General features: G+C 42.1%; 1 protein-coding gene and 1 pseudogene across 1 annotated transcript; one reads left to right on the top strand and one right to left on the bottom strand.

Annotated features, from left to right (window-relative positions):
* The first annotated feature begins 80 nt into the window (after positions 1-80).
* Positions 81-17,740, top strand: Snrpc (small nuclear ribonucleoprotein polypeptide C). Its single transcript, XM_048347925.1, has 6 exons — positions 81-162; positions 495-537; positions 5,950-6,058; positions 10,247-10,336; positions 13,192-13,296; positions 17,394-17,740. Exons 1-6 carry the CDS (start codon positions 155-157, stop codon positions 17,516-17,518), a joined length of 480 nt encoding a protein of 159 aa, XP_048203882.1. The 5' UTR covers positions 81-154; the 3' UTR covers positions 17,519-17,740.
* LOC125352374 lies at positions 11,183-11,943 on the bottom strand (annotated as a pseudogene).
* Positions 17,741-19,257: the final 1,517 nt, after the last annotated feature.

Here is a 19,257-nt window from a genome sequence, read left to right as displayed (position 1 = left end):
TAAACGGAGAAGCAGAAGTCCCGCCCGCGCTGGGCTTGCTTCTAGGCCGGGCTTCTGGGGCCGTCGCGTAATTCGTCACTTCCGGGGCGCCGGCGCCTGGTTTTTGCGTCGTTTCCTGGCGGCGCCGAACGAAGGCAACGGCCCACGCAGCAACATGCCCAAGTAAGTGGGGGTCTAAAACTCGAGGCGGCGGCAGTTATTAGTTGGCGCCCCAACTTGAGGGTCGTAGGGAGGATCTGTTTCTGGAAACCTGGAGGGAAAGGTGGGGTTCCTGGGGAGAATGTGGCTTGGAGGACGGAAGTTCCAGATACCCCGGTTGGAACGAGGCGGACGACCCCGCTGAGGCCGCGGAGAAAGCCTCGTTTTTGTCAGAGGCTTGGGTTTGACTCTGGAGTAGCTCGGGTTGCAAAATTCTTTTCAACTGTCGGCGAGCAGCGAGTCTGTGAATGAGTATCTTCTAACTGGTCGGCATCTTCTCTTCCGCCTTTTTCTAGGTTTTATTGTGACTACTGCGACACATACCTCACCCATGACTCTGTAAGTGGCGTGTCTTCTCATGTTTTTTTTAAAATTATTGTAATTAATATTATTGTAATTAATAGGATTTCTCTAGGTGTAGGTTTATGCTTTCCAACTTGTTGAAGTTTAAGGCCTATTGTTGGAGATTATTAGTATATTCATGCACTGCTCTGATTTAAGAACGTTTGCAGCCGCTAGTGCTTTCACTGGAGAGGAAAAATAATAAAAATAGTTTGAAGATGGATGGAATATAAAGCTACATAGACGAAAACAATTGCATGCTTGATTTTCTTTGAAATAGCATCATATGCTTAAAAAGTGTAACCTAAGATATAAATTTGATGTTGTTATTAAGATGTTGTATAGAGGAGTTACTGTTTCATCAATCAGGTAATGAATACATTTCTTTTTTTGGGGTGGGGAGAGGCTGAGTCCTGGTGCTTGAATTCAGGACCTGGGCCCTGTCCCTGAGCTTCTTTTGCTCAAGGCTGCTACTCAACGCTAGTACCACTTGAGCCACAATGCCACTTCCTGCTTTTTCTGTGTATGTGGTACTGAGGAATTGAACCCAGGGCTTCATGCATGCTAGGCAAGCACTCTTACCACTAAGCCACATTCCCAGCCCATGAGTACATTTCTTTATGGACAGTGTCACCTCTCCTTCACTTTCCCCCTTAGATTCCTCCCCCCTTCCCTGCCCACAAACAAGTTGCATAGTTATTTTCCACATTGTGTCTACTGAGTAGTATGACTGCATTTGTTCACCCTGCCTCACTCTATTTCTGAGCCATGCTGGCACTGCCAAATGACACAAAAAAGAACAACAACAAAAACAACAAAAAAGAAAAATACCACCACCAAAACCCCTGTTTCCAGTTCTTGGACTTGGATAGGTTTTTTTTTTTTTTTTTTTTTTTTGACAGTCCTGGGCCTTGAGCTCAAGGCCTGAGCACCGTCCTTGGCTTCTTTTTGCTCAAGGCTAGAACTCTACTACTTGAGCCACAGCGCCACTTCCAGCTTTTTCTGTATATGTGGTGCTGAGGAATCAAACCCAGGGCTTCATGTATATGAGGCAAGCACTCTTGCCACTAGGTCATATCCCCAGCCCCCTGACTAATATTCTTACAAGATTAAAGAAAACAAGAATACTAAACTAATTGAAGACATTTAAAAACATTTGAAGGGATATTAGTAAAAAGTCATATTTTTTAAATGGTGGTGCTGGGGAATTGAACCCAGGGTTTCATGTATGTGAGGCAAGCACTCTACCACGAGGCCATATCAGCCCTGATAGTTTGTTATTTTTTTTTTAAATGTTCAGAGGTGTTACTAACATACCCTTTGGCTCCTATGAGTATCATCCTTTAGTGTCATTGTGCGTGTGAATGCCTAGAGCCCTTTGTAATTTGTCATGCTCCGGTGTATTTTTTTTTGTCAGACTTGGGCACTGCCCTGAGTTCTTTTGCTCATGGCTAGCTTTCTAACCATTTTGAGCCAAAGCTCCACTTCCCGTCTTCTGGTGGTTAATTGGAGATGAGAGTCTCAAGGACTTTGCTGCCCAGACTGCCTTTGAGCCTAGATCCTCATATCTCAGCTTCCTGAGCAGGAATACAGATGTAATCCTAAAGCGCCTCCCATTTTATTTTTTGTCAGTCATGGGGCTTGAACTGAGGGCCTGGGTGCTGTCCCTGAGCTCTTTTGTTCCTGACTAGCACTTGAGCCACAGCGCCACTTCTGGCTATATGTGGTGCTGGGGAATCGAACCCAGGGCCTCATGTATACAAGGCAAGCACTCTTGCCACTAGGCCATATCTCCAGCCCCTGAGATAGGAGTCTCTTGGATTTTACTACCTGGGCTTGCCTTTGTATCTGGATCTTCAGATCTCCAACTCCTGTAAGCATTACAGGTGTGAGCCACCAGTGCAGGGCACTTTTGGCTTTTTAGATTGTTAATCAGAGATAAGAATCTCACATACTTTCCTGCTCTGGCTGGCTTCAAACTGCTATCCTCATATTTCAGCTTCCTGAGTATGTATGATTACCTGTATAAGCTACTGGTGTTTAGCTGTATCATATCCTTTTGATTATCATATATTAGTATAGGGAGTTTCATTGTTTCATGTGGGTGACATTTCCACACACATTAACAAATGTATGCTGATCAACCTCACCTCCATCATTTTTCCCCATGCCACTCCCCCTTAAAACAATCTCGACCATTAGTATTTTATTTTCTTACAGAAATACCCTTGGGCTGGGAATGTGGCTTAGTGGTAGAGTGCTTGCCTAACATGCATGAAGCCCTGGGTTCCACTCCTCAGCACCACATAAACAGAAAAATCCGGTAATGGTGCTTTGGGCTTAAGTGGTAGAATGCTGCCTTAAGCAAAAGGAAGCCAGGGACAGTGCTCAGGCCCTGAGTTCAAGCCCCAGGACTCGCAGCAAAAAAAAAAGCAAAAAACCCCAGAAATACCCTCAGATTTTAGCATGCAGAAGTACTTTATTCATCCATTTTGTCATCCAGAATATTAAAAGGCCATGAACTTGAAGGGTTGAGAATTACTAAAATTAATAATTTCGTTGCTTTATTATGGACCAGCTTAGTGAAACTGGCTTCTATTCCCCAGTGAGTGCAGTTGAAAAATACAGTGACTGATTGAACTGGTGCCAATGGCTCATGCCTGTAATTGTAGCTACTCAGGAGGCTGAGATCTGATGATCTGAGGTGTGAAGCCAGCCTGGACAGGGAAATCTGTGAGATTCCTCTCCAGTAAACTACTCAGAAAAAGCCAGAAGTGGTGTCCAGTGGTATCATGTTAGCCTTGAGTAAAGAAGCTCAAGGACAGCCCCATGACTTGCCAACAAAACAAAACAAAACAAAACCTAACAGTAAAATCATTGTTACTAGTTTTAAGATGTTTTATGAATGAAAGAATGAATGCTTTGCTTTCTTTTTTTTTTTTTTTTGCCAGCCCTGGGGCTTGAACTCAGGACCTGAGCTTGGTTTCTTTTTGCTCAAGGTTAGCACTCTACCTTATGAGCCAAAACACCACTTCTGGCTTTTTCTGTGGTGCTGAGGAATTGAACCCAGGGCTTTATGCATGCCAGGCAAGCACTCTACTTCTAAGCCACATTCCCAGCCCCGAATGAATGAATTCTTTTTTTTTTTTTTTTGCCAGTCCTGGGCCTTGGACTCAGGGCCTGAGCACTGTCCCTGGCTTCTTTTTGCTCTGCCACTTGAGCCACAGCGCCCCTTCTGGCTGTTTTCTATATATGTGGTGCTGGGGAATCCAACCCAGGGCTTCAAGTATACAAGGCAAGCACTCTTGCCACTAGGCCATATCCCCAGCCCATGAATTCTTAAAATATACATTCTGTGTGTCTGATTTTTTGTGTTTGTGTATCTGACTTCTTTTACTCAGGAAGTTTTTGTGGTTTACTCATGTTGCTTATAGCAGTAATTTTCCCTAAATAGTATTCCATTAATACTATGCATATATGATTGTATGATTTTTGTGAATGTTAAGATACTGCTTATAAAGTTTATACATGGTGATGAACAAAAGAGTTCATTAAGTGTTTAATAAAAACAAAACAGGGTCTTAAAAAAAGAATACTGCGTGGTGCTGGTGGCTTTTGCCTGTTATTGTAGCTGCTCAGAAGGTTGAGATTGGAGGATCACGGTTTGAAACCAGCTTAGGCAGGAAAGCCCTTGAGATTCTTTTGTTTGTTTTTTTTTGTGGCCAGTCCTGGAGCTTGGACTCAGGGCTTGAGCACTGTCCCTGGCTTCTTTTTGCTCAAGGCTAGCACTCTGCCACTTGAGCCACAGCGCTCTTCTGGCTGTTTTCTATATATGTGGTGCTTGGGAATCGAACCCAGGGCTTCATGTATGGGAGACAAGCAGTCTTGCCACTAGGCCATATTCCCAGCCCTCCCTTGAGATTCTTATGTCCAATTAACCACCAAAAATCCAGAAGTGAATCTGTTGCTCAAGTGGCAGAATGCTAGTGATGAACACAAAAGCTTAGGCCCTGAGTCCCAGCCCTAAGATTGGCACACAAAACAACAACAAAAAAACAAACAAAAAACAGGGTCTTGCTGGGTGGGAGTGGCTCATGTCTGTAATCCTAGTTACTCTGGAACCTGACATCTGAGGGTCATGTTTTTTTTTTGGCCAGTCCTGGGCCTTGGACTCAGGGCCTGAGCACTGTCCCTGGCTTCTTCCCGCTCAAGGCTAGCACTCTGCCACTTGAGCCACAGCGCCGCTTCTGGCCGTTTTCTGTATATGTGGTGCTGGGGAATCGAACCTAGGGCCTCGTGTATCCGAGGCAGGCACTCTTGTCACTAGGCTATATCCCCAGCCCCTGAGGGTCATGTTTTGAAGCCAGCCCAAGCAGGAAAATCTTGAGACTCTTACTTCTAATTTACCACCAAAAAGACAGAAGTGATGATGCAGGTCAAGTGGTAGAACCTTAACCTTGAACAGAAAACCCTCAGACAGTTCCCAGGCCCTAGGTCCAGCCCCAGGACTGGTACATGTGTGCGTGCACACACCCACACCACAACACCAAAGGCTGGTGGCATAACTCAGTGGTAGAGTGCTTCCTTAACAAGTGTAAGTTCCGGAGTTTAAACCCAAGTACTGCTAGAAACATAAAACTCAAAATGCTAAAAATGTATAGTTATGTCAGTTACATCTGAATAAAACTTTAAGTACAATAGAATTATTGGGTTAGAAAAAAGTCTGTAGGTGATATGTATGGATTCTTCAACCTATAGTCATTTAAAATAATATTCTTATATTATCTAAATGCACTAGCATATATTATTTTGCATAGAATGATCTCAGAAAAGGCAAGAAATGCCACTGATCTTCCTCTAAAAAGTATAATTTTATTATTTTTAAGGTGTTGTACAGAGTGGTTACCATTTCATAAGTCAAGTAATGTGTACATTTCTTTTTGGACAATGTTGATATTTTTTTTCTTAGTGCAGATTATAACTACTTCAGGCTTGTGGACATACGATCTTACTGTAATTACTCTGCTGTTGTAGAGAGAACCCATAGACAATAAACAAATAAATGTGTTTGTTGGGGCTGGGAGTGTAGCCCAGTGGTAAAGTTCAGGCTTAGTACACTCGAAGCCCTGTGTTCTATCACCAGCACTGCCAAAAGCAAAATATGTGTCAGTGTTCCACTACTATTACAAAAATAGGCTGCCTGCTCACGGGCCATGGTTTGTTTGACCCCTCGTCTAGACACTAAATAGACTAAATAAATTACTATATTGTGTTGCTGGGTAATGTGATACACGAGTGTGAAATGCTTTATTATCTAGCTAAAGTAAGTTGAAATATTATTTAAAGATAAAGCTTTATAAATTTTTCAAAACTTGTTTCTGTGTCTGATATGACCTTTCTGTTTTACAGCCATCTGTGAGAAAGACACACTGCAGTGGTAGGAAACACAAAGAGAATGTGAAAGACTACTATCAGAAATGGATGGAAGAGCAGGCTCAGAGCCTGATTGACAAGACAAGTATGTTTCATTCTCTTGTCCCAAGTGAGAGAATGTTCCTATTCTTTCTCATCCTTGTCTCTTTGTTGTTTTTTGGCAGCAGCAGACTCATTCTGAATGATAAATAGAGGCATTTGCCTGTGTTGAATGAAAGAAATGGAAGGTCATTGGTTTCCCAGGGATATAGGAAACATTAATATTAATTATTGAGGTTAGAGCATCAGTGGTAGAACAATGAGGATTTTCATTAGGTTGGGAGGTAGAGTAAGGGAGAGTAGGGGAGAATAGAATTGCCTAATAATTTTCTGTTGATGTGAACCACATTTTGTGGAATATTTATGTAAACCTCCCTTTGTAGTGATTCATAATTCTTTATTTTATTCTTTTTTTGCCAGCCTTGGGGCTTGAACTTAGTGCCTGGGTACAGTCCCTGAGCCTCTTTGTGCTCAAGGCTAGTGCTTTACCACTTGAGCCAAAGCAACACTTCTGGCTTTTTCTGAGTAGTTTATTAGAGATAAGAGTCTTGGGACTGGGAATATGGCCTAGTGACAAAGAGTGCTTGCCTCCTATACATGAAGTCCTGGGTTCAATTCCCCAGCCCCACATATACAGAAAATGGCTGGAGGTGGCACTGTGGCTCAAGTGGCAGAGTGCTAGCCTTGAGCAAAAAGAAGCCAGGGACAGTGCTCAGGCCTTGAGTCCAACGCCCAGGAGTGGCAAAAAGAAAAAAAAAAAAAAAAAGAGTCTCATGGACTTTGCTGCCCGAGCTGGCTTCAAACATCAATCCTCAGATCTCAGCCTCCCAAGTAACTAGGATTATAGGCACAGGCCACCAGCACCCAGCTTGTGCCATATTCTTTTTGTTAGAGACATTTTTTTTTTTTTGGCCAGTCCTGGGCGTTGGACTCAGGGGCCTGAGCACTGTCCCTGGCTTCTTCCCGCTCAAGGCTAGCACTCTGCCACTTGAGCCACAGCGCCGCTTCTGGCCGTTTTCTGTATATGTGGTGCTGGGGAATCGAACCTAGGGCCTCGTGTATCCGAGGCAGGCACTCTTGCCACTAGGCTATATCCCCAGCCCTTGTTAGAGACATTTTGAGTTCTAGTAGTTGGGTCCACAGTCCTAAAAGAAGGTGCTGCATTTTTACTTGCATTCTACTGATACTTTGAAACCTGCATTCTGTAAAATGTCTTTGTATTCGGATGACAGTCAGATGAAGATTTTGTGGCTGGGTGCTGGTGCCTCATGCCTGTAATCCTACCTACTTAGGAGGCTGAGATCTGAAGAAGATGACAGTTCAAAGCAAGCCTGGGCAGGAATGTGGGTGAAACTCTTTATTTCCAGTTAGCTACTAGCAAACTGGAAGTGGTGCTGTGGCTCAGAGTGGTAGAGCACTAGCCTTGAGCAAAAGGGCTCAGGAATACCATCCAGGCTCCTAGTTCAAGCCCCATGACTGACAAGAAAAAGAAAAAAAGATTTTTGTGGTTTAGCCAGGTGCCAATGGTTTATGCCTGTAATTCTAATTACATAGAAGGCTAGTATTTGAGTATTGCAGTTTGATGCCAGCTACAACAGAAAAGTCTTGTGAGACTAATATCTCCAATTAACTACCAACAAGTGGGAAGAGGAGTTGTGGCTCAAGTGGTAGAGTGCCAGCCTTAAGTGGGAAAAAAAAAAAAGGCAAAACTGCTAAGACAGAATTTAAAGTAGGAAGAAAAATTTTGAGTAGTTTTATTATTTATTTATTTTTTTGGCCTGTCCTGGGGCTTGGACTCAGGGCCTGAGCACGGTCCCTGGCTTCTTTTTGCTCAAGGCTAGCACTCTGCCACTTGAGCCACAGCGCCACTTCTGGCCATTTTCTATATATGTGGTGCTGAGGAATCGAACCTAGGGCTTCATGTGTATGAGGCAAGCACTCTTGCCACTAGGCCATATTCCCAGCCCCTGAGTAGTTTTAATAGATAAGTTTTAATGACTAGATCTCCTGTGTTCCTCCTCTTCCAAATTTTCTTTGACTCAGCTGGAACAGTCTAATTTATAGTTCTTAACCTTGGCACTGTTGATATTTAGGATTCTATAATTCTTTGCTGAGGTAGTTAGCTTTGTGCATTTGAACGTGTTAACATCCCTGGCATCAACCTACTAGATGCCAGAATTACCCATGAGTTATGATTATTACTAAAAATGTTTCTACATATTGGGGGCGAGAAGAGGGGTATATCAAAATTGCCCCATGTAGACAGCACTGAATACCTTCATTTTATTTTCTTTCTGCCTTCATTGTATTATGTATGTATGTATAGTTTAATATTTGTGATTCTTTTTTTTTTGGCCAGTTCTGGGGCTTGGACTCAGGGCCTGAGCACTGTCCCTGGCTTCTTTTTACTCAAGGCTAGCACTCTGCCACTTGAGCCACAGCGCCACTTCTGGCCATTTTCTGTATATGTGGTGCTGGGGAATCGAACCCAGGGCCTCATGTATATGAAGCAGGCACTCTTGCCACTAGGCCATATCCCCAGCCCAATATTTGTGATTCTTAACACAGATGTAAATGATCTTCATTTTCTTTTTTCACTCTTGGCTCTCATTCTGAAAGCTGATTGTATTGGATTTTTTTTTCTTTCAGTATTGGGATTTGAACTCTCAGGGCTTTGTGTTTGGCTAGGCACTTGAGACAGACCCCAAGCTCTGTAGGGAACTTTTTTTTAGAAAAGATTATAATCTTCAAAGCAGGTTGTTGCTTTAAAATCTTTGATTTTTCCACATCTACTTCAGTGCATTAATTTCAAAAGCAGTAAACCATAGTGGTATAGTATTTTCACTCAGAAATGAAAAGGATAGATCTTTTTTCCCTTTTTTTTTTTTTGCCAGTCCTGGGGCTTGAACTCAGGGCCTGAGCACTGTCCCTGGCTTCTTTTTGTTCAAGACTAGCACTCTACCACTTGAGCTACACTGCCAATTGCAGCTTTTTCTGTTTATGATACTGAGGAATCGAACCCAGGGCTTCGTGTACATGGGGCAAGCACTCTACCACTAAGCCACATTCCCAGCCCCAGGATAGATCTTTCACAGCCTTACTCTTCTTTGTTGTTTTGTTCTTTGCTTGTTTTGTTTTTTGCCAGTCCTGGGGCTTGAACTCAGGGCCTGAGCATTGTCCCTGGCTTCTTTTTGTTCAAGGCTACCTCTCTACCATTAGAGCCACAGTGCCACTTCTGGCCTTTTCTATATATGTGGTGCTGAGGAATCGATCCCAGGGCTTTGTGTACACGGGGCAAGCACTCTACCTCTAGGCCGTATTCCCAGCCTCACAGCCTTACTCTTTTTTTTTTTTTTTGGTACTGGGGATTGAACCCAGGACGTTGCACTTGCTAGGCAAGCGCTTTGCCACTAAGCTACATCCTAGTCCTCACAGCCTTACTCTTAAGCATGTTGCGCACATTTTAAAACAAGATTGAATAGCTTATAAGTAATATAAGTAAATAGAGACTACTGATTGCTATTTCTCATTGGTAAAAGATACTGGCTAGGTAGAAAGTTTTCTTTTAATTTCTCATAGTTTTGTTTATGCCCAAACTGATATCAAACTTCTAAACTCCAGTAATCCTCCGTCAGCCTTCCAAGTACTGAGATTATAAGTATGATCTATCTACTATACCTAGTCCTGTAGTTATTTTGGCTATATTAAATGTTAAATAAAAATAGCTAGGTATGTTGGTACATGCCTATAATCCCAGCTACTTAGGAGGCAGTTTGAAATGATTGCAAGGCCACCTTAGGTAAAAAGATAGCACACCCACAAGACAACATCGATCATCAAGCTAGGTTTGAAGAACACACTTGTAATCCTAGCTATTTGGAAGGCATAGGTAGAAGGATTGTAGTATGAGGCTGTCTTGGGGTACAAGTGAGACCCTACTTGAAAAATAAATAAGGGCTGAGGGTTTGCCTTAAGTTGGTAGAGCACCTACCTAGCAAGTCTGAAGGCTCTCACTTCAAATTTCATTATCACACACATAAAAAGCCCCTATTCTAAATGCATACATTCTAGAAAAGCTATAAAACCTAAACTAGTAAGTTGTTAATGTAGTTTTTAGTAGATGAAAATGATTTCAAAATGGTTTCAGAATTAGTGCCACAATAGAGTAACTTGATTTACGATAAAAAAATTGTTGTTGAATTGTTTTTTTTTGTTTTTTGTCTCATCTTTGAAGCGGCTGCATTTCAACAAGGGAAGATACCTCCCACTCCATTCTCTGCTCCTCCTCCTGCTGGGGCAATGATCCCACCTCCTCCCAGTCTCCGTAAGTTTATCTCAAATAAACTTTAATTATTTTGAATGCTTATTGAATGAATATGTAGATAGTAAAAATGACTTTAGTGTAGGTAGTTCTATTTTTACAGCTATTTTTGTGTATGTGTGCTGCTTCTATTGGGGCTTGAATTCAGGGCTGGGCTCTGTCCCTGAACTTTTTTTTTTTTTTTTTTGCCAGTCCTGGGGCTTGGGACTCAGGGCCTGAGCACTGTCCTTTTTGCTCAAGGCTAGCACTCTACCTCTTAAGCCACAGCTTCACTTCTGGCTTTTTTGGGAGGTTAATTGGAGATAAGAGTAATAGGCTTGGCCTGGGCTATCTTTGAACCATGATGTTCTTGTCTCAGCCTCTTTTCTTTCTTTCTTTCTTTTTCTTTTTTTTTTTTGCCAGTCCTGGGGCTTGAACTCAGGGCCTGAGCACTGTCCCTGGCTTCTGTTTGCTCAAGGTTAGCACTCTGCCACTTGAGCCACAGCGCCCCCTTCTGGCGGTTTCCTACATATGTGGTGCCTAGGAATCGAACCCTGGAACGCTGGGCTTGATGTATACAAGGCAAGCACTCTTGCCACTAGGCCATATTCCCAGCCCCTTGTTGAGTTTTTAAAATGAATTTACTGAAGAATGTTCTCAGAAAGACAACCACTTTTGAGTTATTAAAGTTGTTTCTTCATGTTGTATAATAAAGGTAACGTACGAGCTTCTTTCTGCTCTCCGATAGTATAGCACAGTGTAAGTCATTTTCGCAATGCTGGAATAAATTTAAAAGTTTCTTCTATGCTTCTCTTCAAAAAGTGGTAATAACAGGAGATGGCATGGAAAACCTTCCCCCCCCGCCCCCATTTAGCATGTAGTATTAAAGCCAGTATTTTTTACCATTGCAGGCTACAATTTTAGCTTTATCCTCTTTAATAAAAGCTCTTTCACCTCTCTGAATTCAACATTTAACAAAAGTCCACATGTTATTGGAGAATTTGTATATATTTAGAGAGCCCCTGAAATTGACTCTGTTCCTGACCTTCTGAGCCAATGCTGAATTAATAGGCTTATCAAACTGAAGTAGAGGGGCTGGGAACATGGTCTAATGGTAAAGTGCCTACCTCCTATACATGAAACCTGGGTTCGATTTCTCAGCACTACATAGGTAGAAAAAGCTAGAAGTGGCACTGTGGTTCAAGTGGCAGAGAGCTAGCCTTGAGCAAAAAGAAGCCAGGGACAGTGTTCCGGCCCTGAGTTCAAGCCCCAGGACTGGCAAAAAAACAAAAAAAACCCAAACTGAAGTAGAACTTGAAGGGCATTTTGGGGGGTGATCTGTTGAGTATGTATGAGCTCATCTAGGCTCTCTTGAAGACTGTTTCCCAGCATGATATTTCTGTATAACTGATATGCCATGGCTTAGGAGGAAAAAACTGTTTTCTTCAGGCTTGCATTAATGTCCAGACCCTGAGGGGAAATGCATTTCCTGCCACTGATTGCTTAGGAATGGCAGGGCCAGGAGCTGGACAGAGGCGTCTTCTCTGAGGATCCCTGGAGTCTCAGGCCATCAGAAGTTGCAGAGGTGGACCCGGGACCCCTCAGTTTTTTTTGTTTTTGTTTTTTTTGAAACAAGGTCTTCCTATAGGCTAAGCTGGTCTCAAACTTGTGATCTTTTAATGGTCTCAAATACTCAGATTCAAGATGTGTGCCATCATACCCTGCTTCATAATATTTATGTATTTATTTATTTAGACAGACAGACAGACAGGTAGGTCCTGGGGCTTGAACTCTGGGCCTGGGTGCTGTTCCTGAGTTCCTTTAGCTCAAGGCAAATGCTCTACATTTCAGCCACAGTACCATTTCCAGCTTTTTTGAGTAGCTAGTTCATTGGGGATAAGAGTCTCATGGAGTTTCCTGTCGGGACTGGCTTTGAACCATGATCCTCATTATCTCAGCCTCCTCAGTAGCTAGGACTATAGGTGTGAGCCATTAGCACCCAGCTTATTTATTTTTTGTTGTTATGAATGTTATGTGCAGCGGGGTTTCAGTTATAAGGCAGGTAAAGAGTGCATTTCTTCTTTTTTATTGCTGGTCCTGGGTTTCTTTGGCATAAGGCCAGCGCTGTAACCACTTGAGCTATGTTGTTACTCCAACTTTTTTTTCTTTTGCTAGTCTTGGGGCTTAAACTCAGGGCCTGGGCACTGTCCCGGAGCCTCTCTGTGCTCAAGGCTAGCACTCTACCACTTGAGCCACAGTGCCACTTCTGGCCTTTTCTGTTTATTGTGTAACTGAGGAATCAAACCCAATGCTTGCTACCAAGCCCTCTACCACTAAGCCATATCCCAGCCCTTCTCTACCTCTCTTATAGCTGGAATTACAGGCACACATTACTATAGCTTGCCTTTAATTTGTAAATTTATGTATATATATGTATATGTATTCTCTCTCTCTTCCCCTCCCCCCCCCCCAAAAAGGAATTAGAAGTGTAACACTAGTGGTAAAGTACCTGCCTCACAAGTGCACAGCCCTGAGTTCAAGCCCAGAAAAAAAAGATACCCTGAGGATTATATTTAAGAATTAGAACTATCATGCTATTCAGTATATATCATGTGGAAAATGTCCTATAACCTGTGGGTAGGGATAGGAGGGAGAAACTGGGAAAAGCAAAGAAGGGAGTGACATTGTCTAAAAATAAGAAATGTACTTATTACCTAACTTAAGAAATGGTAACCTATTAATAATCAAATTATATCAAAAGAAAAAAAGCAAGATCACATACACATACAAAAAAGAATTAGAACCAGTTTATTAGTTAAAAAAGTGAAAGTGTTGACTTGTAAGAAACGTTTAACTCCAACCTTCATTGTCTGTGTTAGCGGGCCCTCCTCGCCCTGGTATGATGCCAGCACCCCACATGGGAGGCCCTCCCATGATGCCAATGATGGGCCCACCTCCTCCTGGGATGATGCCTGTGGGACCTGGTAAGTTGGAATGTTTTTTGTTTTAGTCTGCTCCATTGTTAGTTCTCCATTGAAGTGAAATTCTTCATTAGCTGTCTAAGCAGTATGATGACTTTGATTGTAACAAATTAAATTTGGTTAACCTTCAACCATTAAAAAAATATTTACTGGCAAAATTGGATTGTATCCAGTGACCTTTTTCTAGTCATACTTGCTAGGCTGATGCTGTACCACTAGAGCTGTACCACTCCAACTTGGTATTGTTGAAAGCAGAAGGTCACTGCCTCAGCCTTTCTTCTCCCTCCTACCTGCTTTCTACTTCCCTCATTCCCTAGTTTTGCTAAAGAGTAGGTCTGCCTCCTGTTGTAGGCTTATTCTTACAGCTTGCTTAGGTTCAGTCATTATTCGAAAGAGGTATTAGAGCCAGATGTGGTGGGCTCAAGCCTATATTTTTAACTACTCAGCAGTCTGAGACCTTGAGGATCATGACATTCCTACTTGAGTCACAGTTCTACTTCTGCCTTTTGTTCTTTCTCTTTCTTTTTGCCAGTCCTGGAGCTTGGACTCAGAGCCTAGACGCTTTCCCTGAGCTTCTTTTGCTCAAGGCTAGCACTCTTCCACTTGAGCCACAGCACCACTTCCAGCTTTTTCTGTTTATGTGGTACTGAGGAATCGAACCCAATGCTTGCTAGGCAAACACTGTACCACTAAGCCACATCCCCAGCCTTTCTTTACTTCTCTCATATCTGGAATTACAGGCACATATTACTATAGCTGGCCTTTAATTTGTAAATTTTTCTGATACATGGATAGGACTTTGCTTTGAGACTGAGTCTACTTATTGAAATACCATATATTTCTTTGATAAACCAGACAGCCATAGGCATAATAATGAATCCTCTACCAACATAAGTTCCTGTGGGCAAACTAGTTCCAACCTTATTTGTGCTGCTTGCTGGTTATTGACCCCAGGCCTTGTACATTGAAGGCAACTGCTGTATCACTGAGCTACACTGTACTCAGTCTTCATCCAATCTTTTTTGTTTGTTTTGTTTTTTGCCAGTCCTGGGGCTTGGACTCAGGGCCTGAGCACTGTCCCTGGCTTCTTTTTGCTCAAGGCTAGCACTTTACCACTTGAGCCACAGCACCACTTCTGACCTTTTCTGTTTATGTGGTTCTGAGGAATCTAACCCAGGGCTTTGTGCATGCTAGGCAAGCACTATACCGCTAAGCCACATTCCCAGCCCTTTCACATATTTTATTTGTTTGCAGAACAGTTATGTGGTTAGAGTTGTAAATATGATTGACATGATTAGGTTTGGGAACAGTTGAACTACAAAAACAAAATGCAAAGGTATTTTAGTAGCTTTCTACACAAGTATTTGGTATGCCTGCTGTGGGTATTATTTAGAAGTACGGGTGAATATAAATAGAGCCCTTGACTTATGGGTTTTTAAGCCCAGCTACTCAGGAGAGTTAGGTAGGAGCATTATTGCTTCATTTTAGGAATTCAAGATCAGCTTGGGCAACATAGTGATACTTTTGTCAAAAAGAAAAAAGGAAAAAATAAAAGAGGCTTCCAGAATTCATCTTTAACCCATGCTTGACATTTGAGAATACAGGCTTGATGTTGCTTGAACTTAGGGCCTGGGCACTGTCCCTGAGCTGCTTTTGCTCAAGGCTAGAGCTCTATGACTTGAGCCACAGCACCACTTCTGGCTTTTTCTGTTTATATGGTACTGAGTGATCAAACCCAAGGCTTCATGCATGCCATGCAAGCACTCTAAGCCACATTCCCAGCCCTTTTTTTTTTTTTGCCAGTCCTGTGGCTTGGACTCAGGGCCTAAGCACTGTCCCTGGCTTCTTTTTGCTCAAGGCTAGCACTCTACCACTTGAGTCACAGTGCAACTTTTGGCTTTTTTTCCTTATATATGTTGTGCTGAGGAATTGAATCCAGGGCTTCATGTATGCAAGGCGAGCACTCTACCACTAGGCCATATTCCAAGCCATTAGATGTTTATTATACTCCATTTTCCTGTTCTTTTGTATAGAGTTTCAGCATTCTCGTAATGAAACATTAAAAAGAATCTTCACTTGTATATGAATTCCTAATGTTGGCAACTAATTCAGATTAAATCCACTATAGAGAGCAAAGAAAACAAGTTTCAGGTGTTCATTTTTTAAATCATTGGTGTTGATTAGCTTACTGTAAGCAATGCTTAAAAGTTATGTTAAACATGGATCTCTTTCTGCAGTTTAGAAGTTTAGTATTTCTTCTGTGTTAGGTTTTGTGAATTTGCATATACTGTGCTTCATTTTTTTGTGATAATCCTAGATTCAATTTTTTTTTTTTTTTGCCAGTCCTGGGCCTTGGACTCAGGGCCTGAGCACTGTCCCTGGCTTCTTTTTGCTCAAGGCTAGCACTCTACCACTTGAGTCAGCGCCACTTCTGGCCATTTTCTGTATATGTGGTGCTGGGGAATCGAACCCAGGGCCTCATGTATATGGGGCAGGCACTCTTGCCACTAGGCCATATCCCCAGCCCCCCCACTACAAATTTTTATTTATTTATTTTTGTTTTTTTGTTTTTTTTTTTTGGCCAGTCCTAGGCCGTGAACTCAGGGCCTGAGCACTGTCCCTGGCTTCTTTTTTGCTCAAGGCTAGCACTCTGCCACTTGAGCCACAGCGCCACTTCTGGCCATTTTCTGTATATGTGGTGCTGAGGAATCGAACCCAGGGCCTCATGTATATGAGGCAAGCCCTTTTGCCACTAGGCCATATCCCCAGCCCCCACTACAAATTTTTAATCAGATTATTTAGTTAAAAAAAATTAACGTGGCCGCTGGGAATGTGGTCTAGTGGTAGAGTGCTTGCTTAGCATGCATGAAGCTCTGGGTTTGATTCCTCAGTACCATGTAAACAGAAAATGCTGAAAGTAGCACTGTGGCTCAAGTTGTAGAGTGCTAGCCTTGAGCAAAAAGAAGCCAGAGACAGTGCTCAGGCCCTGAGTTCAAGCCCCAGGACTGGCATAAAAAAAAGTGGCCTGTTTATGCGTACCTATAACCCCAGCATTTAAGAGTCTGAGGGTCGTGCTACATAGACCTTGTCTCAAAGGAACAATCATATAAATAAGCATATAAATAAAGTTTGATATTTATGGGAAACTTATGGAAATTATTGACATAATAATGGAATGAATATCCTTGAACCCACCACCCAGCTGAAGAAGTAGAACATTATGAACTCTGTTGCCTGTGTTGCTCCCTTATACCTCTGCTTGACTTTCCCTCATTAGTTTGGCTGATTGATTGATAAGATACTCAAAAATGTAGTAATAGTTTCTAAGGTGCATTAGAAAAATAAATTATATGTGATAATTGTTATAAATCATTATTGCCTGTTACTTTTCTTGACTTGAGCTAAGTGTGGTTACTGATAGGTTTTCGGAATGGTCCTCCAGTTCATCTTTCTCTGAACAAATGGTTAGTGGTAAGATTGTCCTCAGCCTGTGTACAGTTATGAAATAGCTCCTGGTTATATTGTGGCCATAACTGGGTAGTAGTGCTGACCATGTGACATACTTGTGAATTTCCTTGGGTGAGAAAAAAGATCAGTTTAGGAAACTGGTGTCATGGGTACTTCAGAAGCAGTCTATTTATAGTTCTCTTTACTATCATTACATCATGACTCTTGTATGGTTCTTGTGTTGATTTTTTTTTATTTTTTTGCTTTGGCAGTGTCTTAAATAATTTACAAATGTGATGAATTTGTTGCATTTTCTTCTGTCATATATGTCTTTTTTGCAGTCTTTCATTGGGGAAGAGGTTCTTCTTAAAATTTTATTTTTGCCTGTCAAAGGGGCTTGAACTCCGGGCCTCTGCACTGTCCTTGAGCTTTTACTCAAGGCTAGCTATCTACCACTTGAACTACAGGGCCGCTTCTGACCTTTTCTGCTTACGTGGTACTGAGGAGTCAAACCTAGGGCTTTGTGCATGCTAGGCAAGCACTCTACAAGTAAGCCACATTCCCAGACCCCTTTTTAAAATTTTAATTGAAGTCCCATGAAGCTTGCTCATCCACACTGTCTTCTCACTTCCTTTTTTCTTCCTTTTTGGCAGCTCCTGGAATGAGGCCACCAATGGGCGGCCACATGCCCATGATGCCTGGGCCTCCAATGATGAGGCCTCCTGCTCGTCCCATGATGGTGCCCACTCGGCCAGGAATGACTCGGCCAGACAGATAAGAATACAGGGTGTGTGTGTGTGGGGGGGTTACCAGTTTTGTATTATTTGTTCGACCTCACCAGGAGATCATCGTGCCGTGACTCTGGGTGTTTTCCAACAGCATGACAAGGAAGACTTGCTTCCTTTTATCAAGAGAACAGATTTGGAGGAGAGAAGTGGGACAAAAAGAACAGATTTCATTTGTATTGTGAAATGTGAAAATAAAACTGTCAGCTCTTTTAGTTAAAAGTGTGTTCCTTTTTTCCTTTTGTCTGTATTCTTTGTATATTATAAAGTAGATAAAAACATTCTAGTTATAATCTAGCACATTCTCTTCAACATGTCCTTTGTGTGGGATTCTTGCTTCTCAGCTGTAGAATAAGTCTCTTTACACACTCTGCCTTTGTTATCTTGTATAAATAAATTCTTAGCACTTGTAGAGCTTTTCTTTCTTTGGGAAAAGAAAAGGTGCTGAGAGTCAAATCCAGGACCTCATATGTGTCCAGACAAATGCTCTGTCATTTACTACATTCCCAGCCCTGGAGAGGTTTTCCTCATTAATATAATAATAACAAGCAGATTACGGGGTAACATTTTCACAGTTGTGGCTTTTTCCTGCTGAAGTATAGGGAACAGTGCTTCATATTGGATGCATGTCAGCTAAAAATGACAAAAACTACCTTAGCCTCAGCTTCTCCTTTCTCTGAGCTCTCTTCTTTTGGGCATTAATACCCTAAAATCTACCTAGGCGTTGGTAGCTCAGGCCAGTAATATCAGAAGGCTAAAATTTGAGGGTCGTGGTTCAAAGTCAGCGTGGGCAGGAAAATCCATGAAACTCCTCTCTCCAGTCAACTACCCAAAAGCTGGAAGTTGAGCTGTCTCTCAAGAGGTAAGAGTACTACTAATTTTGAGCAAAAAATGCTCATGACAGTGCCCAGGCCCTGAGTATAAGCTCCAGGACTGGTACGCACACACAAAAAATTCTGAATAATTATGCAATTATTTGATACAGAAGATGCCTTTAGGATGCTGTCAAATCAGTGAGCTGTTAGCATAGGATATTTTCAGAGAAGCATCGAGAAAGGAAGCCACTGGTACGATTCATATTCAGTGCAGTGTGTAATTTACACTTTCACATTGTAAGCAGAAATAAAACTTTTGAGCTTTGGAGAGAATAATTTGGCAATATGTCTCAAAATTAAAATACCTGTACCTTACAACCTAGCGTTTTTATGACTTAGAAATTTCTCCTACAGGTACACTTGCACAAACACAAAATGATACGTTGTAAGGTTATGTGTTAACAGCAAGCATTTGTAAGTAGCATACATATTATTATCTATGATAGGGAGCATAGTTATCAAGTATGATTCATACAGGTTTATATTCTATGAATGTAGTACATATCTGTAATCCCAGCATTTGGGAAGTGAAGGCAGGATTATTAAGTTAGAGGCTAGCCTGGGCTACCTAACAAGACCTTGTCTCTAAAATAACCAAAAGCCAGCCTGAGCAAAAAGCTGAGAGGAGAGTTGTAGCTCAACTGGTAGGAGCCACGTCCCTGAGTGAAAAAGCCAAGTGAAAGGATGAGGCCCTGAGTACCAACACCAAAAATCAGAAACCAAACCAGAGGGCTGGCTCACACTATAATCCTAGCTACTTAGAAGGCTGAGTTCTGAGAATTGCACTTTGAAGCCAGCCAGGGCAGATAAAGCATTTGTATAGGTGTACATAAGAACACTGCTAGCAAGAATTGAAT

Source organism: Perognathus longimembris, chromosome 6 (assembly GCF_023159225.1).
Source record: "Perognathus longimembris pacificus isolate PPM17 chromosome 6, ASM2315922v1, whole genome shotgun sequence".
In the NCBI taxonomy this organism is placed as follows: Eukaryota; Metazoa; Chordata; class Mammalia; order Rodentia; family Heteromyidae; genus Perognathus; species Perognathus longimembris.
The sequence above is the reverse complement of the archived record's forward strand: the minus strand, read 5'-3'. Positions and strand labels throughout refer to the sequence as shown.